The sequence below is a fragment of the Syngnathus acus genome, chromosome 5 (genome assembly GCF_901709675.1).
Source record: "Syngnathus acus chromosome 5, fSynAcu1.2, whole genome shotgun sequence".
Lineage (NCBI taxonomy): Eukaryota > Metazoa > Chordata > Actinopteri > Syngnathiformes > Syngnathidae > Syngnathus > Syngnathus acus.
Window position 1 is genome coordinate 12,477,208 of NC_051091.1, and position 12,064 is coordinate 12,489,271.

At 41.0% G+C, this 12,064-nt stretch overlaps 1 protein-coding gene across 4 annotated transcripts in view; it reads right to left on the reverse strand.

Moving 5' to 3' along the window:
• The window catches only part of ephb2b (eph receptor B2b), a 98,410-nt gene extending 86,408 nt beyond the window's left edge, over positions 1-12,002 (reverse strand). For all 4 annotated transcript variants that reach the window (XM_037250786.1, XM_037250783.1, XM_037250784.1 and 1 more), the window contains exon 1: positions 11,834-12,002. In XM_037250786.1, the coding sequence (XP_037106681.1) occupies positions 11,834-11,885 (52 nt within the window). In that variant the 5' untranslated portion in view covers positions 11,886-12,002. The remainder of the gene's footprint in view (positions 1-11,833) is intronic.
• Positions 12,003-12,064: the final 62 nt, after the last annotated feature.

The following is a 12,064-nucleotide window of genomic DNA, read 5'->3' on the forward strand; positions in this document are numbered from 1 at the left end:
TACCATATAAAGGTGCCATCCAATAAAAAGCTTGTATGGTGACAAAATAAATATTCTATCCATCTACAGCAAAATTGAAATAGAAATTGAAATCAAATAATGAAATGTTGATCGTGTTTTTTAATAAACCAAATGTTTTCTAATTGGCCTGTCCGTCCCAATACTTTTGGGGAGGTGAGCATATGTCCTTGCTTGTCAGGCGTAAATATACTGTAAAAAGATTTACGTGTTGTTCCACTAAAGCTGTCAAGCAACAGCCTTTTCTGGCCAGTTTTTATGAACAGTGAACAGAGGAATGGTTCTGCCTCAATTAAATTGACAATATGGATAGCTGAGCCGGGGCGTTGCCTGAACAGAGCTGCGGTGAAAACAAAAGATGCTCTTGAGGGAAAAGACCAGACAAAGACAGGTGCTGCCGCAGTCGACATAAAAGAACGTGTGAGGCGCGATATCTCAGGCATAACATGTTTATATTTAAAGTCTCTTCTCGGACAGACTTTCTCAAGAGCCGTCATCAGCGATCAATTTGGGACACATGCTATTAAGACAATCAAATGGAACCCTACGGTTGTCACCCCTTCATTTTTTGTAGAACTGACTTAAGTCTTCCTGTTTGGTCTGACACTGCTATTCAAGCGCATGAAAAAGAAAATAACACTATTCAACATGCACATCTGGTGCTGTCTGAAAAAAAGAATAAAATAAAAAATGGTCGCCAGCACACTTGCGTCATTCCGGACAGCTTGCGACTAAATGACATCCTCATCCCAAGATGAAGTGACTGGTAACATATGTATTTACGCAAAGTGATGTATTGTTGGGACAGTTCTGCTCTCACATTAGCATTTTTTTTTTTAAGTGGTGTTGACGAGTGGGTGGGAGACAGGTGCTGGACGCTGAATGAAAGGAGAAAAAAAAAAGGAACCAATGGTTCTGTTTGTTGGAGAATAAGTACCCAGAAGGATAAGACAAAGGAGATAAAGATGGCGGCAAATGTTTTGAAATGGCGCGATGAGAGCGAACGCTTGAGAAGTGCCCTCCAGCTACATGAGTGGATGCAACAACTACAGCATGAGGGAGAGTTTAGCACACTTCCTTTGGGGCTGTGAAGCTGCACTTGGACCCCTTTTGCCACGGTACTCAGCAACAATTAAGAATGGCCATTCAACTCATTTTCTTGACAGACCATGCAGAAAATTAACCATCAATAATTTCAATAAAAGTGTACTACTTGCAAAAAGTATGGCTCATATTCAGAGGTTTTGTCATTAAGGGTAAATAAATAAATACATTTTGTACTTGATTCGCTGGAATTCTTTTTTTTTTGCTTCCCAAGTATTGGTATTTGTTAAAATTCATGGCAGACATACTTGGTGCAACACTATGAACATTCCAAAGTTAGAGGAGGTCACAATCAATTTTGCTGTAAATGCTTTTATGCATTTGTGCCACTTATCAGAAGCAAATGCTGTTGGTTAACGCCTTTGGAAAAAAAAATAATAATAATGCAAGTCTGCTTATCTTTTGGCTTTGATGAAATGCAAGTGATTCTGAATCTTCAGCCAATCGAGCTGGCAAGTTGGCTTATACCGGGCAGCAAAAATTCAAGTGGGGGTGGTTCCTACATAAATTTGCCCTGCTGTCATGGAACAGAGCAGAACAGCTCCTTCACAGACACATTTTCAGAAAAAGGTAAAACATTTGCTGGGTTATTTCAATGTAATATATATATATATATATATGTAAAATGTCTTGTCACCGTGGGATAGTAGGAAACGCAATTTCGATCTCTTTGTGTGTCTTGACATGTGAAGAAATTGACAATAAAGCAGACTTTGACGCTATGATAGTTCTCAACAGCATCATTGCTCTCCATTTTGTCTCAATTGCTGCAAAACGCCACTAATTGATTTTCAACTGCAAACAATTAGCAGAATTTTGTTTTGGGGAATGTAGGAGGAAACCAAAGTACCACAAGGACTCTCAAACAGAAAGACGGGGAATGAGATTTTGAACCCAGACCCTCATACATGTGAAGCAGGTGTGCTAACCACTAGTGCACCAATTCATTCTGCTTTTAGCAATTGTTGTGGTTTCGCATACAAGAAACAACTGAGGAACATTTGTGTCATTTGAGCCACCCCGACTTGTGCTTCACACCTGCTAAACGCGACTAATCCCGCTTCCGGGCCTCTGATTTCCATGTTAGTGCCACGGTGCTATTATATTAAAAAAAAAAATAAAAAAAAAAAGCCCGTACAAGCACAGCCTGCAGGTGTTGACACAAGTGTGTGTTAGTGTGTGTAAAAACAGGGCAATTTGAGCATGCTTGAAAACCCAGATTAATCCATGTTCATAATCGGAGCACAGCTAAACCACTCGGCATTATTTCGGAGCTAAATTTGTATTTCAACAAAAAAAAAAAAAAAAAACATTACTGGAGGCAGTGCGATCAAAGGATCCCCCGTTTGTGTCCAATGTGCCGTTTCTCCGATCTCGTGGCAAGACAAGTCAAAGCGAAGCGTAAAAACGAGCCAGAGCTTTTCCATTCTGCTCAGCGAGGCAAAATATAGCCTTTCATTGTGTTAAAAGTGGAAGAGTCAGGGCACCCGAGGGCCGTCTGAAGCAAAGACTCGCATTCTCTCCTTCTCTCCGTGTTCATCTCAACTGGAAATCGCTCGAGCCGCCATGTGGAGGAATGGATGGATGGAGGTGAGCCAATGATTTGATCGCTTTGCATCTCCAGAAAATAGCCTTATGGCAACAAATGTGTTCTTTTTTTAAATAATGGAACACAAAGAACTACTGACAGTGTCGACCATGACGAAGCGCTAAAGCACATTCCGAGACGTTTGGGCATTTTGCTTCCATTCCAGTCAAGTCAGAAAAGGCCTGATAGAATCCAAATGCAACTTTTCCACAAAGCTTTTTACCTCATCGCAATTCAACTAACCACCAAGTGGCTGGACAATCAAAAATGCTTTGATAAACAATTTTTCAAAAATTTTATTATATTGGTTTTGTCTGTGGTCAATTAAATGATATTAGTTTGCATTTCAGGACCTCCAATCCATAAACACTTTTTTTTGCTTTTAGACCGACTTTAAAATGGGGTTCACATATAATGTGGCCGAATCAGAGCGCGTTCCTTCCCTTCTGATCAAAGTCATTTAAGGGACCAACCCTTGGATGCTGCTTTAAAAGACTATCCTGAGCGAATACGCAGCTGTGAGGTTTAAGAGTGATCTTTCCTCTCTGATCTATCAAATGGCAGATGCTTGACTTGCTTGTATCAAAGTTGCATTTTGCTCGGCGGGATGCAAATGGCTTGATTCAACGGCTGCTGTCTTGCGTAAACTGACATTTAGGGAGAGTAGAAATAGAGCCCCATGCAGACTGGGAATAAAACAGTAGAAGCAGTGGTGATAAAAGCGGTTAGAATATTTCCATGGGCGATAGGCAAAAATTACAGTGCTTGACATAAATGAAAATGGTGCATCTAGACAGCATGGAAAGGTCAGCCAAACGACAACAAATGGTGTTTTGTTTTGAAATTAAAAGCGAGCCTGAGAAAAGCACCAATGTGGGCTGGAGGTGAGACAATCATCAGGGAATAATGTGTAATTGTTTTTTTTACCACTTTACACGATGATGTTGTAGGCGAAATAAGTAGAGTAAATGATTTTTCAGATTTGAAATTAGCGGCCCTTGCTTTGTCGTTATGAACAATTACAATATGGGCAGCTTTTGACATAACATTTCCACAGCTCTGTCATGCACGTATTAAACTATTCTATATTTTCTTTAAAACAGATTGTGCTCAGTGGAAAAAAATAGTTTTTATTGCCACAAATATTTCAACCAAATTTTAACATTCATATTAAAGCTTTAATTTTAATAGTGTGATATTTTTGCTCACGGCTATACAGTCAGAATCAAACATACGACTTAATTTTATTTCTGTATTATTTTTACATGAAGACAAGGTAAACTGAACTCAATCAGAAACAACAATGATGTGCTATGAAGTGGCACAACAACAACAACACGACACCCGTGGCCACGTGTGTGGAATAAAAGCCTATTTAGACGCTATGAATAATAATATTCGAAATGTTTGGCCTGATCGTACGACATTCACTCCTTTCAATAGTCTCTGCTGGATATATTTTATTGATTTCACAGGCGCAGCGGGTCTCCTGAGATTTTCTATGGATTTTCCAGCTGCCCTTCGAAATGATCCATTGTGATTTTATGAAGAAAAGAAGCCCTGCTTGCCTGTCTGCCCGCCTGCCTGCCCGCCTGCCTGGGGATGGTAGGGAAGAGAGCCAGGCTCGCGCCCCCCCCCCCCCCCCCCCCTCATTGTACACCTGATTTCAGCTTCCTAAAGCCGCATTACTTCACGACTGCAGTGTGATTGCAGACATTGTGCTCGTTACCCTCCTGGATACGTCTGCGGTGTTATTTCTGCCAGCTCCATTAACGTGGGCACCATTTATACTCGCTTACTCCAGTTGGAATCATTCACCGTACTTGGAAACGAGGATAAACTTAACACAGACGATTTGTTTGGAGAGAGTGCATGAACAAAAGCCACACTCTGGATAAGTGCTTATGTAAATTCTTGGAAATTTTTTCTGCCCGAACGGGGCATTCATCATCTTTTGCTGAATACGAAATAACAATATGAGCAGCGAGGCGTCAATTTATTAGTCGCCGCTGAGATTTAATCTTTGCCGAGTTCTTCATTTTGGATTTCCAAGGAAAAGCTGTTATGCTCTGAAGTGGTGCGAGCTCAGAGGACAAATAAGTAGGCTCGCCGTGGCTTGTGAGAGTTACGACTCTGCCCTGCTTTGAAATAGTCCAAATATGCTGTGTCGCGTGGGAAAATCGACTAAAAATTGCATTCAAGGACAGATCGACATTCCAAAAAGTTCTTTGAGCCATGCTCTGTAAAACTGCTGATTAATTTTAGATGGAACAAATATAAAAAGGAAAGCAAATACAAATTGTATTCCCACGATTGAATGTTGACTCACGAGTTGTAGCAAGAAAGCCAGCAGATGAATAAATAAGACATAAGGTCCTTTAAATAGGATTGTGACAGATTATCTGTAGTATAAATAACCATCTTTGTATGCAGTTAACAAAGCAACTTTTTCTATACCACGCCGCTGAGACTAATCCCCTTCGGAAAACCAACATGTCTACAAGGTAATCAACAACATGGAAAATTATGCGTCCCTGGTAGCGCAACTAGGTTTTGTTTTGGAGAGGGACGATGACACAGAGCGTTTAACTTCCAGCGGAGATCAATCAATGATGCAGCAGATTAGTTTCCAATGAGAAAGGTCAGTAAAGGAGGGGTCACAGTGGACAGACCATATGGGCCGGAGAGAGGGGCAGCGATAGAGTGGAAACAAAAGGGGAGTTGTCACGTGGCTCTAGAGTCGCTGATGGATGTGCCGCGTAGCGCCGTGTGTGCCGAGGCAGCGTTTTCAGGTAGAAAAAGACTCTCTCTTTGTCATGCAGATGACCATGCAATCAGACTGGCTTTGTCTCGGCCCGACGGGCTGCGCTCCCGGGGACATTGAGAGCCCCGACTGCTAATCCGCCCCGGGTTTGTGTTCGCCGAGTGCGCATAAAAGCCGACATCCCGGTACCTGGGGTGTGTGTGTGCCGACGGGGCTCTCCAAAACGAGGTCTGACCTCTCTCAGGCTACTCGCTCCCTTCTGTGCTTTCCTCACTCTATTTTTCTACAGCTTGGAAGAGACAAGCCACACTGTTAGGGATTTGGGGAAAATTCAGTCCCCGAAGGCAGGTTCATTTCACAGCATGAACTTTAGGAAGCATGTCTGTCATGAATAGCCGCAAAAATGTTGCAAGAACCACAGCACAAAAAGACAAGATGGGAAATTTGCCATTTTCCTCTTCCCGTGACCACTTTTGGGTCATTTTGGCCATTTTACATGGTCCTTCTAAGAAGAATTTGTGCTGGGTATTCTTTGACAATCCAGCCCCTAAAGCCAGTTTCACTTAGAAGGTTGAGGTTGAAGGCATACCCAAAAAGAGATGGGAAGAAGGCCATTTAGTTCTAAACGACCACTATAGAAAGGTTGTGTTATTAATTTAATTTATTTATCCGTTCATTCCACCCACAGAAAATACATCATCTCCCCCCAATAATATCTATTCCCGACAGGAATCGGGCCAAGCCAATAAACAAGGCACAGCAAAGAGAGTGCACCTCGCTAATTACCATACACTAACGAAGCTGGCTAGATCCAGATGCCTTTGAGAACATTTGGGGAGGTTACGCAGAGGTAGTGAACATTTCTCCTTCATATGTTTATTTGAATATGTCGCCTCGTCTACGTCAAATGTGCTACGCAAACTTAACACCACGCCGCTGAGACTAACCCCCTTGGAAAACCAACTGGTCCAAAAATATCATTCAACATGAAAATCTGGAATTAATATGTCGTACTGTATCTGTCTGCAGACTTCTGAGATTCGCATTTCTGTGAGAGACTGTTTATTTTAAATTATTAAAAGCGAGTTAACGGTAAGCCGATACGCTTGCGCAGCACAACAGCTTTTTCCATTTCAATTTATTCACTTAAAGAACTCGATTGACATTGACATATTGTGTTGCAACAAGACAGAAGCACCCCATGTGACTCACTCCAGTATGACCTGAATAGGAAACTGAAAGTGGCAGTAGTACCTTTATGATATTACCAAATTGAATTGCATTACAAGTGTAGGTGCATCTCATGCGTGGGAGTACTTAATCAGCGTATCAAGCTTAATAACAGCATTATAGCTTTAGTCACGAACCTACAATTGGAACACTTGGTTTGCCAAAAGCACACAAGAACAAATCGGCCTCTGATCAAAGTCCACAAATTCGCCGAACCCATTTTTGTCATCTTCTTCCTGAAACTCCCAAGCCGAGGAGGTTCTGTTATGAGGGGGAAATGCGAACCCGTGCCTGATTTTACTTGAGATGACCTAATTTATAAGCGCTAATGAAAAATGAAAAGTGGAAAGGGGGTGCTACATTTGCTATGTGTGTTCAACATTGAATGAAAATTAAGCTGGCAGAGTGTGTCTGCTAAAATGAGTGAAACATGAATACGCTTAGGCTGAATTTACACTGCAAGTCCAAGCGCCCGATATGGATTTAATGCCTCTTTAATGTTAACGGGGTGAACCCTGTTTTTATTGAATTATTAAAACTATACAGGTAAACAGATATTTGCTGTCCTTTTCTTACGAATACATTAAAGTTGATTGCCATGTGACTCATTTAACATGTTTCCGTATAGTGGCCATTGGTGATCATAGGACCTCAACTGAGTCTTGAATCTGGTGAAGACTCAAAATGGTAGACGTAATCGCCATTAAAAAATAACTCGACAATAATACGTATTTGATTTATGCTAATTTTCATGTCCAGTACCAATGTTGTGTTTTAATGACATCATGAGTTTATAGAGATTTGTAGCTCGCAGCTACTTGCTCTTATAGGAAGCCATTATTGCATTCTCATTATTGAACGTCATCATAAATGTTGAAATAATAAATTAACAAAAGACAAAATACATTTTGAGTCTCTAAAAGGACAAATCATGGTGGTTTGTGGTGTGTTCAATGTGGAACGGATTTTATTGCTCATAAAAAAAAAAAAAAAAGTAAAATGCCATAAAGTAAGTGGTTGTTTTTTTTTTTAAGCACAGTCTTGGCTACCATTGTGTTCATTAATTAGAATGTTGTCGGTAATAAAGATGTCAAACTATTTATTAAAACAACAACCCACTATCCTGACCTCTACTTGAAGACACATTATTATTCTTTAATCTAAAATGTTGTTCCTTCAGACGTTAATGCTTTCAGTATGCTTACCGGTAATTTTGGCACCAGGTCTTGAGGGCAAATCAATGCGGATTGGAACAGTTAAAGATACAAACGCCTGAAGGCTTGGCCTGCGTAGCGCAGACTGCAGCAGTCAGTAGCAGACAGCTGAAGGCACGAAACCCATGCCAAAGAGTGCATCCTACCCTGGTGGGACGGAACCTGCGGGATGGCAATTCTCTGGCAAGACTTCAAGGAGCACACCAACCTTTCCTTTCTCAGCTTTGATTACGCACTACACAGCCCGAGAGAACCCGACAAAAGGTCTACCGCGTACAACAAACAAGCCCGTGAACTGGAGTCTGTGATGTTGTGCAACGTTGGCAACAGCAAACCTGTAATTAGTTATACTCAACCTTGATCTCCCTCTAAAACAAAATAACAAGGTATCCATAAACGCCTGTGAAATACAGCACACCTCCTTCAAGGGAAAAAACAACTGGTAGCAGCACTAATTGAGATTGTGCATGCAAAGTGACAATACCGAGGCACTGAGCAGCATGGATTAGGTTTTGAATAGAGACAGATTCTTTGTGAAAGCCTACTGTGGTGGTTGGCATGCGCGCCAGTGCGCCGCATCTGCTCACTGGGCCCACTGAGGAAAACCCCCGAATGGTATATAGGCGCTCGCTCATTTTTACCTTCTTCTAATCCCATTTCTTGGAGCCCGCCCCCGTCGGGTTTTTGTTACCCTGACTCAAAACAAAATGCTTCCGTGTCACACTAACAAATCCAATCCTTACATAACAATTCCGGTTCAAAATAGAAAATATTTACATATGAAAGAGTCTTTACCAACTTGGTAGGAGTAACTTTCATAGTGTGCGTTGAAACGCCAGGAATATAATCCATCATAAATTAATGTCTTGCTATGTGAATTGTGTATCGTCATATTTTACTCTGTTGAGATCTACACTACACAAATTAAAGCCGCTTCCGGCTCGACTCACTTCAAACTATCGAGACCAGACACACATCGCTGGCGTAAGATCAAAATGCAGTTGCGATTGCCTCCTTCATGTTATTCTAACAAAGATAGGAAAAATTGGCCCAACCAAGTGAATTTTGGTCATCAATGCTTTTGGTTCCATTCTGGCTCCGTCAAAGAAAAACAAAGAGGGAGAGCTGAATCTGAAGACCTACTGATCCCAACAAGAACTTGCATACTGGCCTTTAGCAGACTGCTGCCGCATCACGGCAACACCAACCCAACCAGAAAATGTCTGCAGCACCGCAACAGAGGCCAATTGGAAAACGCAAGCGATTCCACCTAGAGAATTCCCAACTCCACTTTTAACTTCACACGCTACTGCGGTTTTATGGGCATGTATAAATCTGAATTCCAACTCAACATAATTCGAAGAGCGTTGTCGTTAGTACGGCTGTCAACTAAACGCTGATGATGATGAACGGGCCCGAAACCCAAGCAGGGATAAATCCTCTGTGTGTTTTCCTGGACATGTTTGACAAAGCTCGCCTTATTTGCCTGTCGTTCCACCTCCATTAATCTTGAAACACGGCCGCTCCTTTCCTTCTGGGTTAACCAATAATTCCACGTGGCTTCTCACAAGAGCACTAATCAACAATTTAGTGCTGTACCTCAATCCCCCCGGGATGAATCAAACGCCTCTGAAAGAGAAGGATCGAATGTAAGCCATCTGTAGCTGTCCCACATTGCGACTGATTGAGGCGACGACGCGACGTGGTCTCGGTGACGTCAAATAAATCAAGGCCGGTACATCAACGGTTTCCCTAAAGTGAATTAATGCAACACTCCTCATCGTAATACCTCTCGATAACTGTACAAAATTATTTGAAGAATGTGACTATGAACACTTTATAGCATCGATGTCAAACTTAAGGCCCGGGGTCCACATATGACCCGCCACATCATCTTATGTGGCCAGCGAAGACAAATTGTGCATTGACTTCATGTATCAATACTAAAATTACTAAAAATCACTTTTAAAAAATATCATTCAAAAAAGAATATTTCAAAACTAGTTGTTCATTCGTTTGTTGTGTACTGTATTTAATATAAGGCATTGGCAGTCATAATGGGTGGAAGGAAACTATGACGACAATGCAAAACAATGTGATGTAGACTGCAACACAGGGCAGTTTTGAGTCACATCAAACCAGCAGTGTTAATTGTTCAGCCAGGCAAGCAGCAAATAGTTAACAAATCTACTTTTTTAAGCAATATTAAAAAGTACCCAAAAAAAGGTCAACAATAACAATGTTCAAACAATCCACTGGAGGCTTCACTTCCCATTGCATGCCGGGATTTTTTTTTTTTTCCTTTCTTTTTTCGGATTAGAGCTCCAGTGACCTCTTTTTCAACCCTTCATTTTTCATACGTAAGCCATCTTTTGTCACTTCATTGGACCGTTGGCGAGGAGGATCATTGTCCATCACTCACTGCACGGTACCAAATCGAATTGGACATTTAGTGATAAAAGCCGACACCATGTCGCCAAAACGGTACAGAAGTTTAAGTTGCAATGTTTACAAGTGTTCTCTTGCTGCTAAGCAGCACAGCAGGGTAAAACATTCCTTAATGCAAAATGCGATAATAACTCAGTCTGTTAGTATGGCTTTCAATTTATACCAGCTGTCATATATATTTTGCCAAATTTTGTGACACACACACATTGGCAAAAACCATCCAGTGAGTGATTTAACACTGGTGCGCATGCCAATGTGTGCGACGAAGCTTAAACATTTATTTTATTTACAAATTTTTTATCGTAACTTCCCATTTTTAGTGTGACACTTTCCGACCCCTGTGGCTCCAAATCATATTACTAGTATGTACTTTAAATTGAGTTGTAGGCTATAAAAAAATGCCAAATGTCCATTTAAAATGTCCCTAAATTAAATTTTGTTAATTATAGCACACATTTCGTGACGCGCATACATTTTACATTTGCAACAAATATTTGTAGGCGATTTGACTTCAGTATACATGTGTGAATACGAGACCAACCTTGTAATGAACAAGGGAAAGTCACTGCATAAAACATAAAATTCTAGAAAAACATTTTAAAAATAACTGCGCACCATAGTGGGAAAAATTGACCATTGATTCAAATGTACTACTCTAACTTTTCTTCTTTTACATTTGCTTTTAAGTTTATGCACCATGGAAGGATTTGTGAATGGCTGCCACATTTGGGGGGAAATTATAGCAATTGAATGAACAAATCAAAAAAATATTGTTTACTTTGAATCCCAATTAAAATAAAATAAACGTGTTATGGCTGATTACTTGGCAATTTATTTTTACACATTATAAATTCTGCCAGCGTCGCTGTATGCAAACTTATGAGCACAACTGTATATTGGCGTTATAAGATATCTTTCAGGTTGTGACGCTTCCCAACCCCTGTAGCTCATATGATACTAACAAACTGTGTAAATGGAATTGTGCATCATAAAAATATTACCAAAAAAGCATTCATATGTATTGTTAAACATCAGAAGCAGCATCAAAAAGCCCGATACGCGAGAGCTTGCAAAACTACTTATCCGCGCAGGTTACAAAAGAAGCGATTTTGCATGGACGCTTTTTTTTGTGTGTGTTTTGCACGTTTTTAGACAAAGAAAAGTCGATCTGTGTCTTTAAAACTGGAGGATGCTCGGGCATGTTTATGTCCCTCCATCATCATCATCATCATTGTCACTACCGCCATCACCGTCATCATCTTCATCCTCATCAGCTGCTGTCCGCTGCATAACAATTGCGACAAAAATACTACATCATTCAAAAACGGCTGGAGAAAATGAAAGCAAAACAAATGCATTTCGTCTAATATTTATCTCTCATCATATTTGCAATGGGTCGCCGAGGACCTTCTGCAACGTCAAAAGCCGGCACGAGGATGCACACAGCTCTTTAAAACGCGTGCTTACCTTCAACAGCTATTACGACCGGCAAGGTCCATAATATCCATAGAATATCCATGGTCGTGGTCACTCAAAAACGGCCCGGGCAATCAAATGCAATAGGTCCAGAAAGCCATTGACAGCCCGACGTGGCGAGGGCACCGGCGATCCTTCACCTCCTGCACAGCGCGCTCGGATAGCAAAACACAAGCGACTCAAATCTGGACCAAGTTTGGGCGAGACCAAAGACACACAGAA